The sequence below is a fragment of the Protomyctophum bolini genome (genome assembly GCF_963924005.1).
Source record: "Protomyctophum bolini genome assembly, chromosome: 8".
NCBI lineage: Eukaryota > Metazoa > Chordata > Actinopteri > Myctophiformes > Myctophidae > Protomyctophum > Protomyctophum bolini.
The window spans coordinates 36176744-36197355 of NC_137869.1; the positions used below are offsets into that span (position 1 = coordinate 36176744).

The 20612-nt window shown below is 48.0% G+C and overlaps 1 protein-coding gene across 1 annotated transcript in view; it reads right to left on the reverse strand.

Moving 5' to 3' along the window:
- naaladl2 (N-acetylated alpha-linked acidic dipeptidase like 2) overlaps nucleotides 1-20612 on the reverse strand; it is a 347063-nt gene that overhangs the window by 6946 nt on the left and 319505 nt on the right. The window contains exon 16 of the mRNA XM_080770411.1: nucleotides 16782-16980. Within this exon, the coding sequence (XP_080626537.1) occupies nucleotides 16782-16980 (199 nt within the window). The remainder of the gene's footprint in view (nucleotides 1-16781; nucleotides 16981-20612) is intronic.

Sequence of the window (20612 nt, forward strand, 5' to 3'; positions counted from 1 at the left end):
AACCTTATTACTTGCGCAAGCAGAGCGCGCAAGTAATAGTTTCGCCCGGCTCGTACGCACCGTCCCAGCCAACCCGCCACTTTTGATGCGTACGCACCGTCCCAGCAAATTGTGCCTGATTTGCTGGGACCAGATTACATGGTGTGTATAACTAGCTCTCAATGATGACATAAGAAATATGTGGATTAAAGGACCCAATGCCAGAGTGTAATTGGTTTTCGATGGTGACGTAATGACGATATGTTTTAGTGTTGGGAGGATTAAAGCTAATGCTCCTGTGTATACTGTGGGAGGTCGGGTGGGAAATACAACTCAGAGTGCAGTTTCAGGGGTTAGACACACGATGGCGCCCCTTGCTTTATTTCTCCAACAGGTTCAAACAAAGTCAGTTTTCACAAACAGAACTCAGACAGTAATATTCTTTGCAGGAGGTCCCGGTTCCGAGGCGGGAGTCGTCACTGCAGAGGATGAGAGGGGATGTTAGCATACGGTCAGAGCACAAGGTAAGTACAAAGTTGGGGCCTGAGACACCCGGTCTAGGCAGTCTACCAACTGGACCTTTGTATAACTCTTTCTCTTCTTCTTTTCCAGGTTCCAGAGGAGGCCAGGAGGCTCCCCCGGAGGTAGGTAAGGGGGTGCGTATCTTTCTCTATCCACAAGGCACAGAAGAGTACTTTAGAGTAGAAGTACTCGGATACGGGGTGGTGAGTAATTAGAGTAAAAGTACTTGGTATGGTACCGGGCGGGGGATGGTACGGGGGGCCCCTTAGGCTCGGCCAACAGGAGGATACACAAGCATTTATATTCTTATTTCTCTCTATCTACTGGGTGGCCGTGTCGGTACGACAACGGCAGTCAGGGGGTTAACACAAAGTAAGCGCTCTAGTTTCTAACGGTCTTCTTTCACCGGGCCTGGCGGCGCAAGCCAACTTAAAGTCTCTTCAAGGGTGAAATAAACATAACACGGGCCTGTCTTCTTTCACAGGGTGTACGTGACACTTTATCTAGAGCCTGCTAGCTTCCATTAGTCTCTACGGGGTTATCTTCATTCAGCAATCTTCAGTGTACAACACCACGGTGACACTCTTCATTCACAGTCTTCATTTAGCATCGACAGGGTGACTTCCTTCATTCACAATCTTCGTTATTATCCTTAGCTGCTCATTTGCCACTATGAGTGCCTCTTCTTAATAACACGGGTGATAGATAGTGAACGGTTTGTCTTACTGCGACCTTATGGAGCTGTGGGGCTGCCGTTTCCATACGAGGGTCCCGTCTCCGCACTCGTCCCCGATACGAGCCAGGTGGGTCTCCAGCATGTATGCGGCTCTCCGTGTATATTTGTCTATGGGGGGCACACGCTCCTGCGTGTGCTTCCAGCCCCACTCCTACAAGCCTGGTGATGTGAGAATATAAGAGAGCAATTGAGTGGTGATACAAACGATCAAACAATAAACATAGTCCATACGTGAGAGTCCATAAGTGAGAGGAGTGTGGACTTACCATCCAACGCCGAGTGGACGGCATATGCTGCGCGAGCGTCTGTGTGTAGCAGGGATCTGATACTGCTAGGTGCGCAGGCTGTTTATAAAGGGCGCGGCTGACAGGCTGCGGCTGTCCTTAATTGCTAACCAGGGCGGCGGCCGGAATGAGGCGCAGCTGATTTAGAATTGCTCTGGGATAATACACTGAGTCTATGACACGGCCGTGGGCGTGCCTGGTTGTCATGGTAACTCGCCCCTCCCCCTGAGGTGAGACCTGACAGACTCCACACACTCCCCCCCTAAGTTTCTTGCTACCGCAAGGAGCTTGACTACTTCCCTCGTCTTCGTACAGTCTTGAGAGCGCGTCCGCGTGTTTCATCTTGGTCCCGGGCCGGTGCTCTATCTCGAACTTGTAGCTCTGGAGCTCGACGAACCAGCGGGTGACACGGTCGTTGCGGTCTTTGTTCGCCGCCATCCACTTGAGTGGCGCGTGGTCGGTCACGAGGGTGAACTGTCTGCCCCATAAGTAGTACCGGAGGTGATGGATGGCCCATTTCACGGCCAGGCACTCCTTCTCGACAGTGGAGTAGTTCCGCTCGTGCTTCAGCAGCTTCCTGCTGATGTACAGTACGGGATGCTCATCTCCGTCTAGCGGCTGGGACAGGACAGCGCCGACCCCGGTGTTGGACGCATCCGTGGCGAGGATGAAGGGCCTTGTGAAGTCCGGCGCCACGAGCACCGGCTCGCTGCACAGGGCGGTCTTCAACGTGCGGAAGGCTTCGTCCGCCTCGTCCGTCCACTGGACGTGGTGGGGAAGGTTCTTCTTGGTCAAGTCGTGGAGGGGGGCCGCGATCGTGGCGAAGTTCTGGACGAACTTCTGGTAATAGGCGATCAGGCCGAGGAAGGACTTGACCTGCTTCTTGGTCACCGGGCGTGGCCAGGTCTGGATCTTCTCCACCTTCCTCGTCTGTGGTCGGATGCACCCTCGGCCGATGGTGTAGCCGAGGTAGTCCGTCTCGGTCCAACCAATGCGGCACTTCTTTGCGTTGGCGGTCAGGCCGGCCGCCCGTAGGGTGGCTAGGACTGTGTCGACCCGCTCCAGGTGCTGTCCCCAGGTGGCGCTGTGGATGATTACATCGTCCAGGTAGGCCGCCGCGAAGGCCTGGTGGGGTCGCAGTATCCGGTCCATCAGCCGTTGGAACGTGGCGGGGGCCCCGTGTACTCCGAAGGGCATCACTCGGTACTGGAAGAGTCCATCGGGAGTGATGAAGGCCGTCTTCTGCTTGGCTCTCTCCGTGAGGGGAACCTGCCAGTACCCTTTCGTCAGGTCGAGGGTACTGATGAACCGGGCGGGCCCCAGCCGGTCAATCAGCTCATCGACGCGGGCCATGGGATACGCGTCGAACACGGAGATCTCATTTAACTTCCGGAAATCATTGCAGAAGCGGAGTGTGCCGTCGGGTTTGGGGACAATCACGATCGGGCTCGACCAGGCACTGTGGGACTCCTCGATGACCCCCAGCTCGAGCATCTTCTGGACCTCTTCTCTGATTGCCTTCCTTCGTGCCTCCGGGATCCGGTACGGCCGTAGTCTCACTACCTGGCCGTTAGGGGTGTCGATGTCATGCTTTAGCACGGAGGTGTGGCCCGGTAACTCTGAGAATACGTCGCGGTTCCGATCGAGTAGCTCCCGCAAGTCCTGTGTCTGCTGGGGCGTCAGATCCTCACCAAGGGCCACGGCCGGGGCCTGCGGGGAGACAAAGGTTACTAAAGCGGGTAGGGGCACTTCCTCCGGCGTATGCCACCGTTTCAGTATGTTCACGTGGTAGATCTGGTGTCCGCGTCTTCTACCTGGCTGACTCACCCGGTAGTTCACGTCTCCTTTCCTCTCTACGACTTCATATGGGCCCTTCCATCGGGCCAGGAACTTACATTCGCTGGTGGGGACCAACACCAGCACTTTATCGCCGGGGGCGAACTCTCGGATCTTGGCACCCTTATTGTAGGTGCGCGCCTGGGCCGTCTGGGCTGCGGCCATGTGCTCTCTTACGATGGGCCAGATGCGTTTGGCGCGCTCCTGGAGCGCGTCGACGTGTTCGATGACGCTGCGGAGGGGGGACGGCTGGCTCTCCCAGGCTTCTTTAGCCAGGTCGAGGAGGCCACGCGGTTTCCTCCCGTACAGGAGCTCAAAGGGCGAAAACCCGGTTGACGCTTGGGGTACTTCGCGAATGGCGAAGAGTACAAACGGGATGAGGCGGTCCCAGTCTTTGGCGTCCTCTTCCGTGACGCGTTTTAACATTTTCTTTAGCGTTTGGTTGAACCGTTCGACCAAACCATCCGTCTCAGGGTGGTAGGCGGAGGTCCGTATACGCTTGACCTTCAGCCATTTATACAGGGATGCTAGGACTCTGGACATGAAGCACGTGCCCTGGTCGGTCAGGATTTCGTCCGCTATGCCGACGTGGCTGAATAGCATCAGCAGCTCGTGGGCGATGGCCCGGGCGTTGGCGGTGCGGAGGGGGATGGCCTCCGGATAGCGCGTCGCATAATCCATGATGACTAGGATGTACCGGTGGCCCCGGGCGGACTTAGGGAGGGGTCCGACAATATCCATGGCGATACGGGAGAACGGTACATCGATAATTGGCATTGGAATTAGGGGGCTATGGGGCACGCCGCGGGGGGCGGTTAGCTGACACTCGGCACAGGAGCGGCAAAACTCCTCAATGGCCTTCTTAACGCCTGGCCAATAGAAGCGGGCGGCGACCCGGTCGTAAGTCTTTTGTACGGCCAGGTGGGCCCCTAACTGGTGGGAGTGGGCGAGATACATTACTCGGGACACATACGGTTTGGGGACGAGTAATTGTTCGACGACCTCCCCAGCGGGGTCCTTGCAAGCGCGGTACAGCAAGTCGTGTTGGACGAAGAAGTGTGGGAAAGGTTTCTCACTCACCCCCGGGTTCAGCTTCCCGTCGACGGCCACGACGTTCCGCCTGGCGCCAGCCAGGTTGGGGTCGGCCCACTGAGCGGTGGCGAACGATCCTTGCCGCCGGGGGGGCGGCGCGTCTATTCTGGGGAACTCTAGGAAGGGGTCTTCACCGAGGGCCGGCGTGTCGTCGGCGTCGGAGGCCTCCGCTTCTTCCGGCCCGGGTTCTGGCTGGGGACTTCCTCGGCCGCTGCTGGTGGACGAGGTCCCGTCTTCGCGGAGGGCGGGGCAGGCGACGAGGGGTACGCTACTTCGGCGGCGTCGGCGGCGCCGCGTCCTGGGGGGCCCTCGTCGTCCCGGGTTCCAGTATTTCTCGAACAGCGGACAGTCCGTTCCGATCAAGAGGGGGACGGGGAGTTCGGGGACCACTCCGGCGGCGACCAACGCGGAGCCACGGGGGGTCTGTACGGTCACGTGGGCGACGGGGTACCGCCGGACATCTCCGTGGACACACGTGACCGGGATGGTGGGTCCATTGGTGGCGGAGGCGAGGTCACCCCGGACCAGCGTCACCACGCTGCCTGAGTCCAGCAAGGCATGGGTGTCGGTCCCATCAACCCGGGCGGGGAGGGTGGTCTGTCGTCGGCTCTCACTTCCGGTGTGGAGGCAGGGGCGGGGCCCTCTCATGCTGTCCGCGGAGGGCATGGAGACATCGGGGCCGGGGGGCCGCTCTGGGCAGGCCCAGGACAGGTGGTCCTCCCGATTACAGACGTAGCACCTGCGGATCCGCGGGCTGCGGTCGGGGGGGCCGGAGGCACGGGGCCGGACCGGGGCCGGCGGGGTCGGCGGGGCTGGTCGGCGTCGGTCTCGGCGGTCGTCTGTCTTGGGGACGGCGTCGCTCTTGGTCTGGCGGAGCATATCCGAGCAGACGTGGTGGTTCTCCAGGAGGGCGATCAGGGCGTCCACGGATGTGGGGCTGACTCGGGCAACATATTTCTTGGCGTCGGATGGCAGGGCACGGACACACCGGTCTATGACTAATCTCTCAATCCACGGGGTCTCTCCGCCCGTGGTCAGCCAGCTCTGCGTCAGGCGGTAGAGGTCGGCGACCTGAGCGCGAGGGGGCTGGGCCTGCTGATAGGCCCACATGTGGTACCGCTGGGCCCGGGCGGGCAGGCTGTAGCCGAGGGTGGACAAGATGGCGGCCTTCCGCGTCTCGTAGTCTCGAGCGTCTCTGGCGGGAAGGTCCCGACATGCGCGTTGAGCCTCTCCCGAGAGGTAGGGCGCCAGTATGCCGGCCCAGTCGGCGGCGGGCCACTGCTCGCGGTCGGCGGTGCGTTCGAAGAGTTCGAGGTACGCCTCGATGTCATCCTCGGGGGTCTGCTTGGAGAGGACGGCGTTGGGGGTCCTGGGGACATCACCGTGTCGGTCTAGCCTGCGGACAACTTCACGCACAGCGTTCTGTAGTTCAGTCTGACTTCGTAGAAGGGCGGCCAATTCGGGGCTGGCCATGTTTAGGCGGTGGTTGAGATCAGATGAATGCCCGCATTCTCCACCATATGTGGGAGGTCGGGTGGGAAATACAACTCAGAGTGCAGTTTCAGGGGTTAGACACACGATGGCGCCCCTTGCTTTATTTCTCCAACAGGTTCAAACAAAGTCAGTTTTCACAAACAGAACTCAGACAGTAATATTCTTTGCAGGAGGTCCCGGTTCCGAGGCGGGAGTCGTCACTGCAGAGGATGAGAGGGGATGTTAGCATACGGTCAGAGCACAAGGTAAGTACAAAGTTGGGGCCTGAGACACCCGGTCTAGGCAGTCTACCAACTGGACCTTTGTATAACTCTTTCTCTTCTTCTTTTCCAGGTTCCAGAGGAGGCCAGGAGGCTCCCCCGGAGGTAGGTAAGGGGGTGCGTATCTTTCTCTATCCACAAGGCACAGAAGAGTACTTTAGAGTAGAAGTACTCGGATACGGGGTGGTGAGTAATTAGAGTAAAAGTACTTGGTATGGTACCGGGCGGGGGATGGTACGGGGGGCCCCTTAGGCTCGGCCAACAGGAGGATACACAAGCATTTATATTCTTATTTCTCTCTATCTACTGGGTGGCCGTGTCGGTACGACAACGGCAGTCAGGGGGTTAACACAAAGTAAGCGCTCTAGTTTCTAACGGTCTTCTTTCACCGGGCCTGGCGGCGCAAGCCAACTTAAAGTCTCTTCAAGGGTGAAATAAACATAACACGGGCCTGTCTTCTTTCACAGGGTGTACGTGACACTTTATCTAGAGCCTGCTAGCTTCCATTAGTCTCTACGGGGTTATCTTCATTCAGCAATCTTCAGTGTACAACACCACGGTGACACTCTTCATTCACAGTCTTCATTTAGCATCGACAGGGTGACTTCCTTCATTCACAATCTTCGTTATTATCCTTAGCTGCTCATTTGCCACTATGAGTGCCTCTTCTTAATAACACGGGTGATAGATAGTGAACGGTTTGTCTTACTGCGACCTTATGGAGCTGTGGGGCTGCCGTTTCCATACGAGGGTCCCGTCTCCGCACTCGTCCCCGATACGAGCCAGGTGGGTCTCCAGCATGTATGCGGCTCTCCGTGTATATTTGTCTATGGGGGGCACACGCTCCTGCGTGTGCTTCCAGCCCCACTCCTACAAGCCTGGTGATGTGAGAATATAAGAGAGCAATTGAGTGGTGATACAAACGATCAAACAATAAACATAGTCCATACGTGAGAGTCCATAAGTGAGAGGAGTGTGGACTTACCATCCAACGCCGAGTGGACGGCATATGCTGCGCGAGCGTCTGTGTGTAGCAGGGATCTGATACTGCTAGGTGCGCAGGCTGTTTATAAAGGGCGCGGCTGACAGGCTGCGGCTGTCCTTAATTGCTAACCAGGGCGGCGGCCGGAATGAGGCGCAGCTGATTTAGAATTGCTCTGGGATAATACACTGAGTCTATGACACGGCCGTGGGCGTGCCTGGTTGTCATGGTAACTCGCCCCTCCCCCTGAGGTGAGACCTGACAGACTCCACAATACATGTATGTAATCTGGCACCACTGCCGTATCAGGCACAATTTGCTGGGACGGTGCATACGCATCTAAAGTGGCAGGTTGGCTGGGACGTCTTTTGGCGCAAAGTAACCACAGTATACCGCTAATCAACTTACAAATTACATATACATATATATATAGTATATGTATAACTAGCTCTCAATGATGACGTAAGAAATATGTGGATTAAAGGACCCAATGCCAGAGTGTAATTGGTTTTCGATGGTGACGTAATGCGATATGTTTTAGTGTTGGACAGTGTTGGACACTCGACAGAGTGCAGTTCTAGTTATTATTATTATCCAAAATGAGTTAATAGCACAGGCAGACTCTTCACATACTAGAGAATGTCTGAAATAAATGTCAGAGCTGAAATCGACATGTAAATATGAAAACATGTAGCTAGGTGTGATGTTAGAGTCCACAGAAGTGAACCTTTCATGCCTGTTTTCTAATCTCGCTGTTTTCTGCAAGACATTACTCTTGAATAAGCCATATCTCCAAAACCGGTGCGGGTGCAAACTGAAACAACAACAATATGTCAAGTTGAAGCTATGATTCCCTGCTTTCATTTGACATGACAAAAGTCCAATGGCAGCCCATCAGTCAATCTGGTCATGGTGGTCCGTGGCTCAAATAGGCCTTGATATGAAAAGGGTTGAAGTATGGAAATGCACTAGTGCACTAGTGAACATGAGTGGAACAATCTGATGGCCTATCACAGTTGTTCTTTCTCTCTCTGTCTCTGTTCCCACAGTTCATTTTTCTCTTTCACTCTGTCCATTAATAATATTATTCTCTCTCGTCTCATGGCATCAGAGAACAATCATCATTTGAATATGCGTACAGTAATGCTGTGCATTAGTAGGAGACGACAGGACAGCTCAGGAATAGAGAGATTAAGGACTGTTAAAGTGCTTTACACAGAACAAATACATTTAAATAAAACTATTAAATGTATTAAAGAGTTAAGAGAATGTACAGGTAAGCTATTTACTGACAGGACAGGACAGGACAGGACAGGACAGGACAGGACAGGACAGGACAGGACAGGACAGGACAGGACAGGACAGGACAGTTTTGTTCAACAGTATGATGGTATGCCAAGTGGAAGCTACTCAGAAACCTGGTGGTCTTACCCGTGATACCACAGTAGGCCTCCTGGCCTGGCTGTGGTCACAGTAGGGGTGTGAGCAATTTGCCTGTCATTGATGATAAGGTGATAAGCTTTGACTACACACCGCTATTCGTACAGCTCCTGGTGCGAGGGAAGCTGTACGATAATTACTATTATTACGATTGGCCCGACCGCACCACCCATATTTCTGTCCGTGGGCAGTGCAGTTTCCATACCAGGCAGTGAAACAGCCTGACAGAATGTTTTCAATGGAGCTGTTGTGGTAGAACCTGAGGATTGCGGGGCCCACTCGTGAAACCAGTCTCTGTTGAAGCATTTCTTTCCCTCACAGGCGTGGCGTGTGTCCCCCCCACTCAATGTGTATTCCAAGGAACTTGAACTTGCTGCGCCCTTTCCACTGCAACGGCATCGATGAAGACAGGCACTGGACAAAGCAGCAGCTGAGTTGTATTGTCATGGTAACACATAACGATAAACTGCTCCTGTTCTCACTGTGATGTTAACTGGCTGTGCCTGTATCTGAAACTATCATGAGCAACAATAATTCTACTCTTCTGTCTCTCTGGGATTAAACACAAGCCGCGTTTATAGGATCATGCCAGGCCTATGTCTTCACGTGTTTATTCTTGCCTATTCAGATCATGTTTTGAATTACCTCATATTTGAAATTTTATGTAGACATACTGTAGCACTCTATAGTATATACGCATAGTTTCATTATATAGATACTCCAATGTTAGGTTCTTAGCGTGCATATGATTCTTGTTGACTATTCGTTTATGTATTTGATGTATTACCATGTTAATTTGGGGGTCCTTGACATGAGCAAGTTTGGGAACCACTGATGTAGGCTACAGCAAACACAGCAGGTAAAGGGTAGACTACAGCAAATAGTCAATTATAGTTATATAGTCATTCCACATGATAACCCCCAGGTAACTTACAGCAAACACAGCAGGTAAGGTACAGCAAATACATGTTTAACAAACGGAACAGAACATTGACAGAAACACTCCAGGCATCGCTGGCAGAAATTTGTACGACTTTGTTGTGACAACATGACTAACCTTCGTCTTGAGGTCTGTTTGCCTATTGATTGAAATAAGCTATAGTAACCAGTTATATGTTACCAGCTATAGTTACCAGCTATAGGTTACCAGCTATAGTAACCAGTTATATGTTACCAGCTATAGTTACCAGCTATAGGTTACCAGCTATAGTTACCAGTTATAGGTTACCAGCTATAGTTACCAGCTATAGGTTACCAGCTATAGTTACCAGTTATAGGTTACCAGCTATAGTTACCAGTTATAGGTTACCAGCTATAGTTACCAGTTATAGGTTACCAGCTATAGTTACCAGTTATAGGTTACCAGCTATAGTTACCAGTTATAGGTTACCAGCTATAGTTACCAGTTATAGGTTACCAGCTATAGTTACCAGTTATAGGTTACCAGCTATAGGTTACCAGCTATAGTTACCAGTTATAGGTTACCAGCTATAGTTACCAGTACCAGTACCGGTCTCGCCCCTAATTTGTCTCGGTCTTGGTCTCGGTCTGGCCGTCTCGGACCAATTGTCTCGGGTCTCTTCCCCCACCGAGACCACTACAGACGAGATGCAAAACGTTCTATTATATCAACCTGGTCGCAAGGACTGAGAGTGAGAGGAGCCCATTCATAACATTAATTCATTAAAGACAGCTGTCTACGGAGCACAGTGCTGCATGACGTTCATATCGGTCCAAAGAAGGCAGCAAAGAAGAGCACACGTCTAATCTAGTTTGAAATTCGGTAGCCTACATGTTATTATGATTGATTCTATCATGAAATGATATCAGCCTCAGGCATAAATAAATAAAGTGTTGGCCGGGAGGCAGAGAGTTTCGCATACAGCCTGGCATTTTCATTTCAATATTGTCTTAAAATATTTCTACGAACAGTGCAAGGCTGCAAGCTTTCTGGGTGTTTTTTATAATGTGTGTGTAACTTGTAACTTGTAGCCTGTAGTCATTTTAATAAACAAGGTTGAGCGGTGATCTGAATAGTGATCTGAAAATAGCCGATCTACTACTCACGACGCGTTGCATTGCAGCGCGACCTATGCATGAAGCCTCGCCTCGGTTTAGTTTAATTATGAGAAGAACCGCCACCTCCCTGACGTTACATTAGCCTACTATACCTAAAGTAAAATCCATCCATCGTCCACCTTATGTGATCATGTCATGTAGGCTATAATAAAAACGATCATGTGCAAATCCTTTGTTGTATACACGTGCATGCCTCATTGTTGGTTCACATTACTACTACCGATTTATGTACACACACACACACACACACACACACACACACACACACACACACACACACACACACACACACACACACACACACACACACACACACACACACACACACACACACCTTTCCAGCAAGGTGATACCTAGGTGACACTTCCCATAGACAGCTCATTCATCCAAACAGAAAAGTCCTCTCTAATTATATTAAACAACGTCAAAATCATCAACATTGCAGCTGTAGGGAAAGCTTGAATTATCCTCTTTCAATCTGTAAAGTGTTTGTTTCATAAAAATCCACCGTAGACATTTTATGAGCTACTTAAATTCCTTGCAAATGATTTTTTTCTGAGTGCTGCAGTTTGGAAGTGCTCGTTGACTATCACTCAACGGCCCATGCGTACCACCTGTTTTTAATGTGAACATAATGCAGGAGGCAGCAGGTTGCTTGCTTTACTGATAACGAGCCCTTCCATACTCTGATACTTAGAAAATAATCATCTGCAAGGAATTTCTTGACAGGAAGTACGGTGGATTTTTATTAAACAAAAGGTTTAGCGTGTGTGACCGTAAAAGGCGCTGTACTCTGAAGCCGTGGAAGATGGGCGTCCAGGCCGGATGTAAACCTCAGTACTACTGCATGCTGGCTGACATGATCTGCAATTAATAAGGTAGGTAGGTGGAACACGAACACACACACACCTGCGATTCCGCGTGTGCATACAGTACATCATCCACTCTGTCGGGTGGAAACCTCATATGTCCAAAACTGTTACTTTTCAGGATAAAATAAAAATACAAATCACACATCGTGTGAAGTGAGGGGCGCTCTTATCATCGCACACGTAACATGTCGATTTGCTCGTCTACATATGACGTCAATTCTCCATACATTGTCAATGGGAATAACATTTTTGTGTAGGATTCAAATCTACACTAATAGCTGAATATAGGAGGGGCTAGCCCCCCCTCAAAGAATCACACCCGTGTGAAGTGAGGGGCGCTCTTATCATCATACGTCATCATACATCATCTCATTATCTCAACCATGCAATGGCACATCTCCCACCCAATCACGCCGGCCAATCACAATTTGCGTCCTCACCTTTGTCTTCAATGTTTGTGTTTACACAAACACTCAAAGCTGGGCATAGGGAGGGGCTAGCTGACAAATAAAATATACATTTTGGGGGTCCTTGAAGCATGTGGTTTCACAGAATGCATCCTTCATCAGTGTGGACCTTAGAGTATATATTAATAAGTTGCAAATAGCCTGTCTATGCTTACGGTTTTCACATAGAAGGTATTTTTCTAGTTTGAACTCTTGTTCACATAGCTGTCACATCATGTCATACTATTGAGTTCACTTTGCCACTTTTGCTAGAACTCGTCTTTCAACCTTTGTTCGACAGTTCGCTTCAACCAGTCAATGTTATTACATTTCTGGGCCAACCAAATGTAAGACATACCAGTCATCCAATATTTTCTTCACCTGTGCAACCCAAGGTGACACATGGACACCTGTGTTGAACAGGTTAAGCAGACAGTCGTACATTATTCGACTCAGTTTACTCTTTTTCCCTTCGATCAGCCGGGTCTCAGTCTCTTTTTAACAGAGATACAAATTGGGTACCTCCCCAGCTCACCATACACCATATCACTACAGGTAGTTGTTTTAAAGATTCAGCTCCAGTTCAGGTGGATCACCACCCATCAACACCCACCAGGCAAACCAGGCATACTTAATGAACTGGTGGGGGTGCCCACATAAAAACAACATTTTAACAAATACTGTACACTTTTTGGAAAAAATTATACCTCCTTATAACAATAAGAACTGATGATCATGTTTTAGGGTGGGAAAAAATCACGGCACTCCATCTTTAACTTTTAGGATGTACTTGAGAAATGTAAGAAAAAATAATCAAACCCCCATATTTCACATGTGTACCAATTTGTCGAAAAGATCTAGTGCAACATTTACTGGTAAATCGAATTATCTACATTAACTAAGGAGGGAGTACATGGCACGTGAGGCCTGCTTGTGTAGTTCTTCGATAGCAATCTTAAATGATCCATTATAATTCATAATAACTCCAAGGTATTTGAAACTATGGACAATCTCTAGATTGACTACGTTACAAACAACCTTTATTTTGCTGATATCAGCTTTTCTACATCCAAAGACTGTGACCTTTGTTTTTTCCACTATTGATTTTCAATTTCCATTTTTCACAGAAACCACACATCAGGTCTATTGCCTTCTGCAATCCCTCCTTTGTATTTGACATGACATGATTTGTGTCATCCGCGTATAATAATACCAAAAGCTGGAAATAGCTATCGATAAGTGGGTCGTCATAATTAATAGACTGACAGCCATAAGGTAACCCTCCAGGTCGTTGGTAAACAATGAGAACAGTAATGGTGACAGATGACAGAGCACGACCACAATACTTGCACGCTCTGCTTGCGCAAGTAAAAATATATTTAGGCTACTGTAGATTTACCGTTTTACCTGAAAAGTGCATGGCTACATTTTCAGTCGCAAATCGACATAAAAGAATACAAGATGAGTGTTTTTAAGTGGATTTTGTCCATTTTGAAATTATTCTCCGTCTCAGCTCTCTTTCACACAGTTGTGTGATTCATCCAATCACTCTATAATGTCTCTGGATGAATGTCATGATGCCCTAACTTAACTCTCACTGGTTCATGAAACACGTCATAAGAGCCTGTACCCTTTATCAGCCAGGTACTCAAATATAAACCAAAACACAAAAACCTTTCATTCATACAAACATGGAAGCACGTCACCATGTCAGCATGCCTCAACTACTCACAAAGACGCTTTCATTTCCAGGGACCTGATTTTGAGTGTGACGTAATGAAGATAATTATGTCTATATATTATGCCACAACATGCCTATAATAAAATTATATTTCTTGTAAGACAATTAGCAGATCTTCAACCTCTCAACGTGCCACACGGAAACTCCGTGGGTTCAGAGGCGCGATTGAACCCCCTGGCATTTTGGCAAAGGCGCGACTGAACCCTGTACTGAACTGCAGTAAATTATGCACCCACTGACTGTCCACTGAAATTTCCCCTCCCCAGTGGTCATGTTGTCATGCACGTAGTCACATACCTTTACGAGGGGTTACAAGATAGGTGTTGGGCCGCCGCCCATGCCGCATTCAAATGCTAATAAGGTGGCTTTTGTTCTGCTGCCAGGTAGAGAGTACAAATGAGTACAAAACTCGTTTTTTTCCACCGCTGGGGGGGGAGAGGGGGCGTGGCTGCTTGAACCCCCTGCCGTTATAAGAACTTTCCGCCTCTGACTCCAAACACCCTCTTGAATTCTTAACACCAACACCGCTAAGGACGTGTCGACGTGTCTTTTCCTAATCCCCCCCGTGGGGGGCCTTGGACGTGTGTACACGCCTTTTTAATGATATCAAGCGAGATTGCTGTAATTCAATTATTATTATTTTTGGCATTTCCTTCTTCAGATTCAAGGACGGTTCAAGGTTGTCTTTATTTGTCTCCCTTAGGAGAAATTTGTCTTGGAGACAGAGTCACAGCTGCATACAAATAACAATTCGTTGCTGTTGAACACCCTTTACGCCTGTGTGTTGTTTCGAAAATATTGAACCAATGGAAAGTAGTAAAAAAAACCTGCATTGGACAAAACCTCTTAACTCCATTGGACCCTCAAACTATCTGCTAAAACAGCTACCTCCACCACCTATCTCCGTCTCATGCAAGTAATTGACAATATCTAATGTCACAACACCAACTTTGATGAGGCAGTATTGCATCGTTAAAAAAAACTAGTCAATAAAGTGCATCTAGACAGTTGTGATTGCAGACACTTAGCAATCTCTGATTAAGCATTTTGATTGACAGAGGAACAAATGGGTGCTTAAATCTATTCAAGGGAAAAGGCACGCTCAACTCAAACAGTCTTTTAAAGATTCAGGCGTGTGCTGGGTGCAGATTCGAAGGGAACATAATAGAAAGAGAATAAAATCTGCACTCTCAGTTGTAGTAAGAGTCTTCGTCAGTGTCAGAATTTTTTGACACTGACGAAGGCCTGCGCGCCGAAACGCGTTAAATAAGACTCTTACTACAACTGAGAGTGCGGATTATATTCTCTTTTTAAATCTATTATAGTCACACCGTGGAGTCCTATATCTCCTGCCAGAAGGCAGTAGCTCATACTCTCGGTTTAATGCATGCAAAGGGTCAGATGCAATAGAGGGTATGCGCGTGACATCATCATCAAACCCGGAAGTTACGCAGGAATGCCTACTGAGTGGCAAAAAACTACTTTCTGGCCTTGACAACCTGCATGCATCCAAACAGAAAAGGCCTAAAATGCCTAAAATCTGATCGCGTTAAACAATGTTAAACTCACTTTGCATGTTGCTTTGCCACTCGATTTGCCATTCACTTTAAGCATGCTCTATATTCCTAGCTTGTCTTCAGCGATAATTACCTACTCTTTACCTGGTATTTACCAGATAGTAAGAAGTATTTACTGGGTAATTACCTGATAATGTAACCGGTAATTAGGCTACATATTTTCATGTCAACTATACCAGGGAATTCACTAGGTTACCAGTTAATTACACTGTAAATACTTGACAATGGCCATGTAGCTACCTAGCAGTTATTCTGCAGGGCATTTATCTTACTAGATTTAATGTTAAACATCTACTGAACACCCTTCATGGGCCCCATGGCGTCTGGCCCCTGGTGCATTGCACGTGTTGCACTGCCTATATGTATATATGCCTATACGCCCCTAAATCTCATCAAATATGACCAGATTTGACTGAGAGCCTGCCATCATGCAACCTCCAGCTTTTCGCCAGAGGAGAAAAACTGATTAATTTTTTTATCCAAAATGAGTTAATATCACAGGGAGACTCTTCACATACTAGAGCATATCTGAAATAAATATCAGAGCTGAAATCGGAAAAAAATGGTTAAACATGTACTGTAGCTAGGTGTAATGTTAGAGACCACAGAAGTGAACCTTTCAAGCCAGTTTTCTCAACTCGCTGTTTCTCTACAAGACATTACTCTATAAAGTAATATCTCCAAAACTGGTGGGTCAAACTGAACAACCAATATGTCAATTTGAAAGCTATGCTTTCATATATGACATGAAACAAACGGAAATTAAAATAAAGAAATCCAATGGCAGTCAAATCTGGTCACAAATGGTGGTCCGTGGCTCAAATGGAGAATAAATAATATCGGCCTTGATATGAAAAGGGTTGAAAAGCACTGCCTTACAGCACACTGCCCATACCTGTACACCCCAAAGTACTGCCTTACAGCACACTGCCCATACCTGTACACCCCAAAGCACTGCCTTACAGCACACTGCCCATACCTGTACACCCCAAAGCACTGCCTTACAGCACACTGCCCATACCTGTACACCCCAAAGCACTGCCTTACAGCACACTGCCCATACCTGTACACCCCAAAGCACTGCCTTAAAGCACACTGCCCATACCTGTACACCCCAAAGTACTGCCTTACAGCACACTGCCCATACCTGTACACCCCAAAGCACTGCCTTACAGCACACTGCCCATACCTGTACACCCCAAAGCACTGCCTTACAGCACACTGCCCATACCTGTACACCCCAAAGTACTGCCTTACAGCACACTGCCCATACCTGTACACCCCAAAGCACTGCCTTACAGCACACTGCCCATACCTGTACACCCCAAAGCACTGCCTTACAGCACACTGCCCATACCTGTACACCCCAAAGTACTGCCTTACAGCACACTGCCCATACCTGTACACCCCAAAGCACTGCCTTACAGCACACTGCCCATACCTGTACACCCCAGGCGGAGGCAGGGGGACGAGGAAGCTCTTCTCCAGGTCGCGCAGCGCGTCGTTCAGCATCCGGACGTGGGACCGCTCCCGCTCCTTGGGATCGTTGGCCGGACGCATGCTCTCCGACTGAAGGAACGCTGCCCTGTCCCGCAGAGCGGCCGCGGAGGACAGGAGAGCTGGGTATGCCGCGCTGCTGCCTGCACGCGAGCACACACACACACACACACACACACACGAGCACGCACACACACACACACACACACCATAAGTATTTAAATAAGTAAATAAATATTTCCAAAACTGCTGTACTTCGTCAACAACTTTTGTTTTTTTAATCTTTTCTAAAAGTCAGTGAAAACCATGTTCATTTTCAGGCCGAGTATGACATAAAATACAGACCAACATTGTGTGCGAGTATATGATAAAGCAATAAGCCACAAGAGAAAAAAATAACAATCAATCAACACACACACACACAAACTGCTTTGTTGACAATGTTTGTGGACTGGGCTGTATGGAGGTATGTATGGAGACAGTCTTTACTCTTTATCTGTATGTTTACTGTGTTTATTATCTGGTGTTTCTGTGTGGAACTGGCTGTGAAAACTAATCTCCTTCAGGGACATTAAAGTCTAAATCTAATATATGCACAGTTAGTTGCACACCATACACAATTATCGTCAACAGTCCACTACAACAATGCATTGCTTGTTTTACAGTAGGTTTGTCGATTTCTGTATACATAATGTGCTTGTAATATTGTATAGATTAACTGATAACCTGTCTGGACGTGATTGGAGGGAAAATAATCGGGTTCTTTGAAACACACATCTGTGATTCTGATGTGTTTCTCTCTCTTTGCTTCTGTGTATATGTGTGTGTGCGTGTGTGTGTGTGTGTGCGTGCGCGTGTGTGTGTCTCTGCCCTATTTTGGTGACCAATGGGTGCACAGCGCAGAGCGTATAGTCCACGGTGCAGCGCCTGGGGGCGTGGTGGCTGGAGGAGTGGTGTTGTTGCCCCAGCGGTGTGGTCGGTAACAGGGTGGGATGAGGAGGAATACATCATGGGTGGGCGTGGCACGTGTTGTGTTGAAACAACCTTGGAAACTGGATGGATATTTATAACCCATTTAGACCTGACGTCGGAATTTAAAGGAATAAAGTCTTCTAAATCCTGACAGTTTTCTGAAATACCTCATGTTTCTATATCAGTGGTGCTCAATATTTCATGTCAAGGACGACCAAAAATATATGTAATTGGCCTGCCGAATATGTGGCCCCCAAAATATGTAAAAAACATTCGCTCTGAAAGAATATATTATTCCCCCTGCAGGGACATCCTCCACATCACCACAATTACAATAGTAATAGTACCAAACGTCATATTAAACCAATCCAAGCCAAGGAACGACAGGTTACGTTTTAAGCACTATAACCCCCTGTGCCAGGACGTAATTTTGCGTCTAAAAAAGAAATAATAACTTTACAATAGAAATGCTGGCAACTGGTCTGCGTTTCTATTGTAGTGTACTGGCGTGGATTGTGTTGAAAGCAACAATTTATCAGCACGTTATAGACCATGCATCAGGCTTCATATTTTGACAATATTGACAGCACCTTGTGTGCACACCATCGGATTCACAGACAGTGCAGACAAAACAGTAGAATAGTTAGTAAGTGTGCATCATGATCTGGCTTAAAATACTTTCAATAAATATATATATATATTGTATGTTATGCAACTTTTTTCCAGCTTGAGTGGTTCCTAGGACGATTTTACTGTCTCTCAATTAAAATCAAAGTGAAACCAGACAAGCACAACGTACATGATAGTGTGATTTTGCATTAAATGGGATGGGGGTACAATGTGCTGTTGACCTGGCTGTAGCTATATAGCTGGCAAATCGTCATTACTGGTTACCGGACGCTGAATTACCTGCACTGTGACCTTATGTCCATTGTGTAACAGCTGACTATGTGGTGGTTGGTGGGGTAGGTGGTATATGTATGTATGTATATGTATGTATTTGTATATCTGTTTGTCTGTGTACTGCATGTTTTGTGAATTTGTGAACAGTATGCTTCTTTTGTATTTTGTTTGTTTATGGGTCCCTCTTGAAGATGAGATGCTGCATCTCAAGGGGCTGTCCCTTCAATAACAATCTGAAATCACCTCTTCACCAAAATAAGCTGATTGCCTCTCCTTCCCCTTGGCTGCATGAGGGTGAATCACCAACATGCACAGACGCACGCAGGCGAGGAAAAGAACCACTCCGCCATGCCTCAGGACATCGTCCTGCACCTCACCTGTGCAATGCCACACCTCGCGCCAGTGGGCCACGTCTGTTTGCATTAACACATTTTTACCTGAGGACAATTCTACAAATGTCTTCTAAATCCTACACAGTTTTCTATGTTTCTATGTCAGTGGTGCTCAACCTTTTTCATGTCAAGGACCCCCAAAAATATCTGGATTTGGCCGCCGACCCCCATCTGAAAATATATTGTTCCAGGAACCCTCCCAGAAGCAAAGATTTTAGTTAAAGACGTTGGCTCTGAAAGAATATATATTCAAAGATTTGCGCCACATTTTCACTATTTTTCAAAAATAGCAGACCTACAAGCTCGTAGTGCGGCACTCGGTGCCGCGCTATGAGCTTGTAGTTCTGCTATTTTTCAACAGCTAAAGCATAACATAATGCTTAAAACACCAAAAGGGGTTCCCGTTCAGAATGGGTTAAGTCCCTGTGTTCTCCTTTCTTGTGTAAATGGACACTGTATGTATAGTGTGCATCTGTGTGTATAAGTGGGAACGAGAAAGTGTGACACAGTATAGGCCGGGAAGGGACTCGAGAGGGAGGGAAGGGACAGCAGGGACCGAAATAGACAGAGAGCTCTTGTCTCCTTCAAATTTAAATGGCTTTCTCTCCTCACAGCCAGCTGGGACTTATGAAATATTCTGTCCGATTGTTGTAATCCATCACTTTGGCTGACACTGCGGGATATATGTATGTGTGAGCAATGTGAGTGTGCATGCACGTATATGCGAGTGCGTGTGACTTTCTGCCTGTGTAGTTCTGTACACGCGGGGGCGTAGAACTGTGAGTGTGTATGCAGCATGCTCGCGCGACGGTATGCTGTGCGTGCACGCCACACACGGACATGCTTGTGCACGGGTTTATGCTTGTGTTTGTATGCATGTGTGTGTGCCTGAGAAGTGTGGGCACAGCTGTGAAGAGTCCTTCTGAGCAAATGAGGGCTAAGAAAACACACAAAAACAAAGAACTTTGCAAGAAAAAACGTCTACCTTTAAGCTCACGCGTCTCTATGGGGGTTCACTAACAGTCAACCACACGTTGTCTGCTCTGGCTGGAAACCCACAGTCGACACCACCGTTTTGGAAAACAAGTCTAGATCGCGTTTCCTTGCACTTCACAACACAACGTGTTTTTTAATCACATGAACTCTAGCGTCCTGTCCGTTCTGGGCATGTCACAGTATAGGCAAACACTGAGGGAAAATAAGTGAATATTGGGTGGAAATAGCAGATCTACGCCTTGTGAGCTTGCAGATCTGATATATATTCACTTTGTTTTCACCTATATGACATAAATGTCCAAATAGGACAAATATATATATATTAAAAAAACAAAAACAACTATGGAATAAAAAGGATTTTGAAGAGAAAATAAAGTGGTTAAGTCTGTCTGTAGATTTGCTTTATTATTACAGTATTAATTAACAAGAGTGTGACTAAATAATAACTACATTGGGTCCATTGGAACACATAGGTGTTCATTTAGAGCATTTGTCTTGGGCATGGAAGGTTT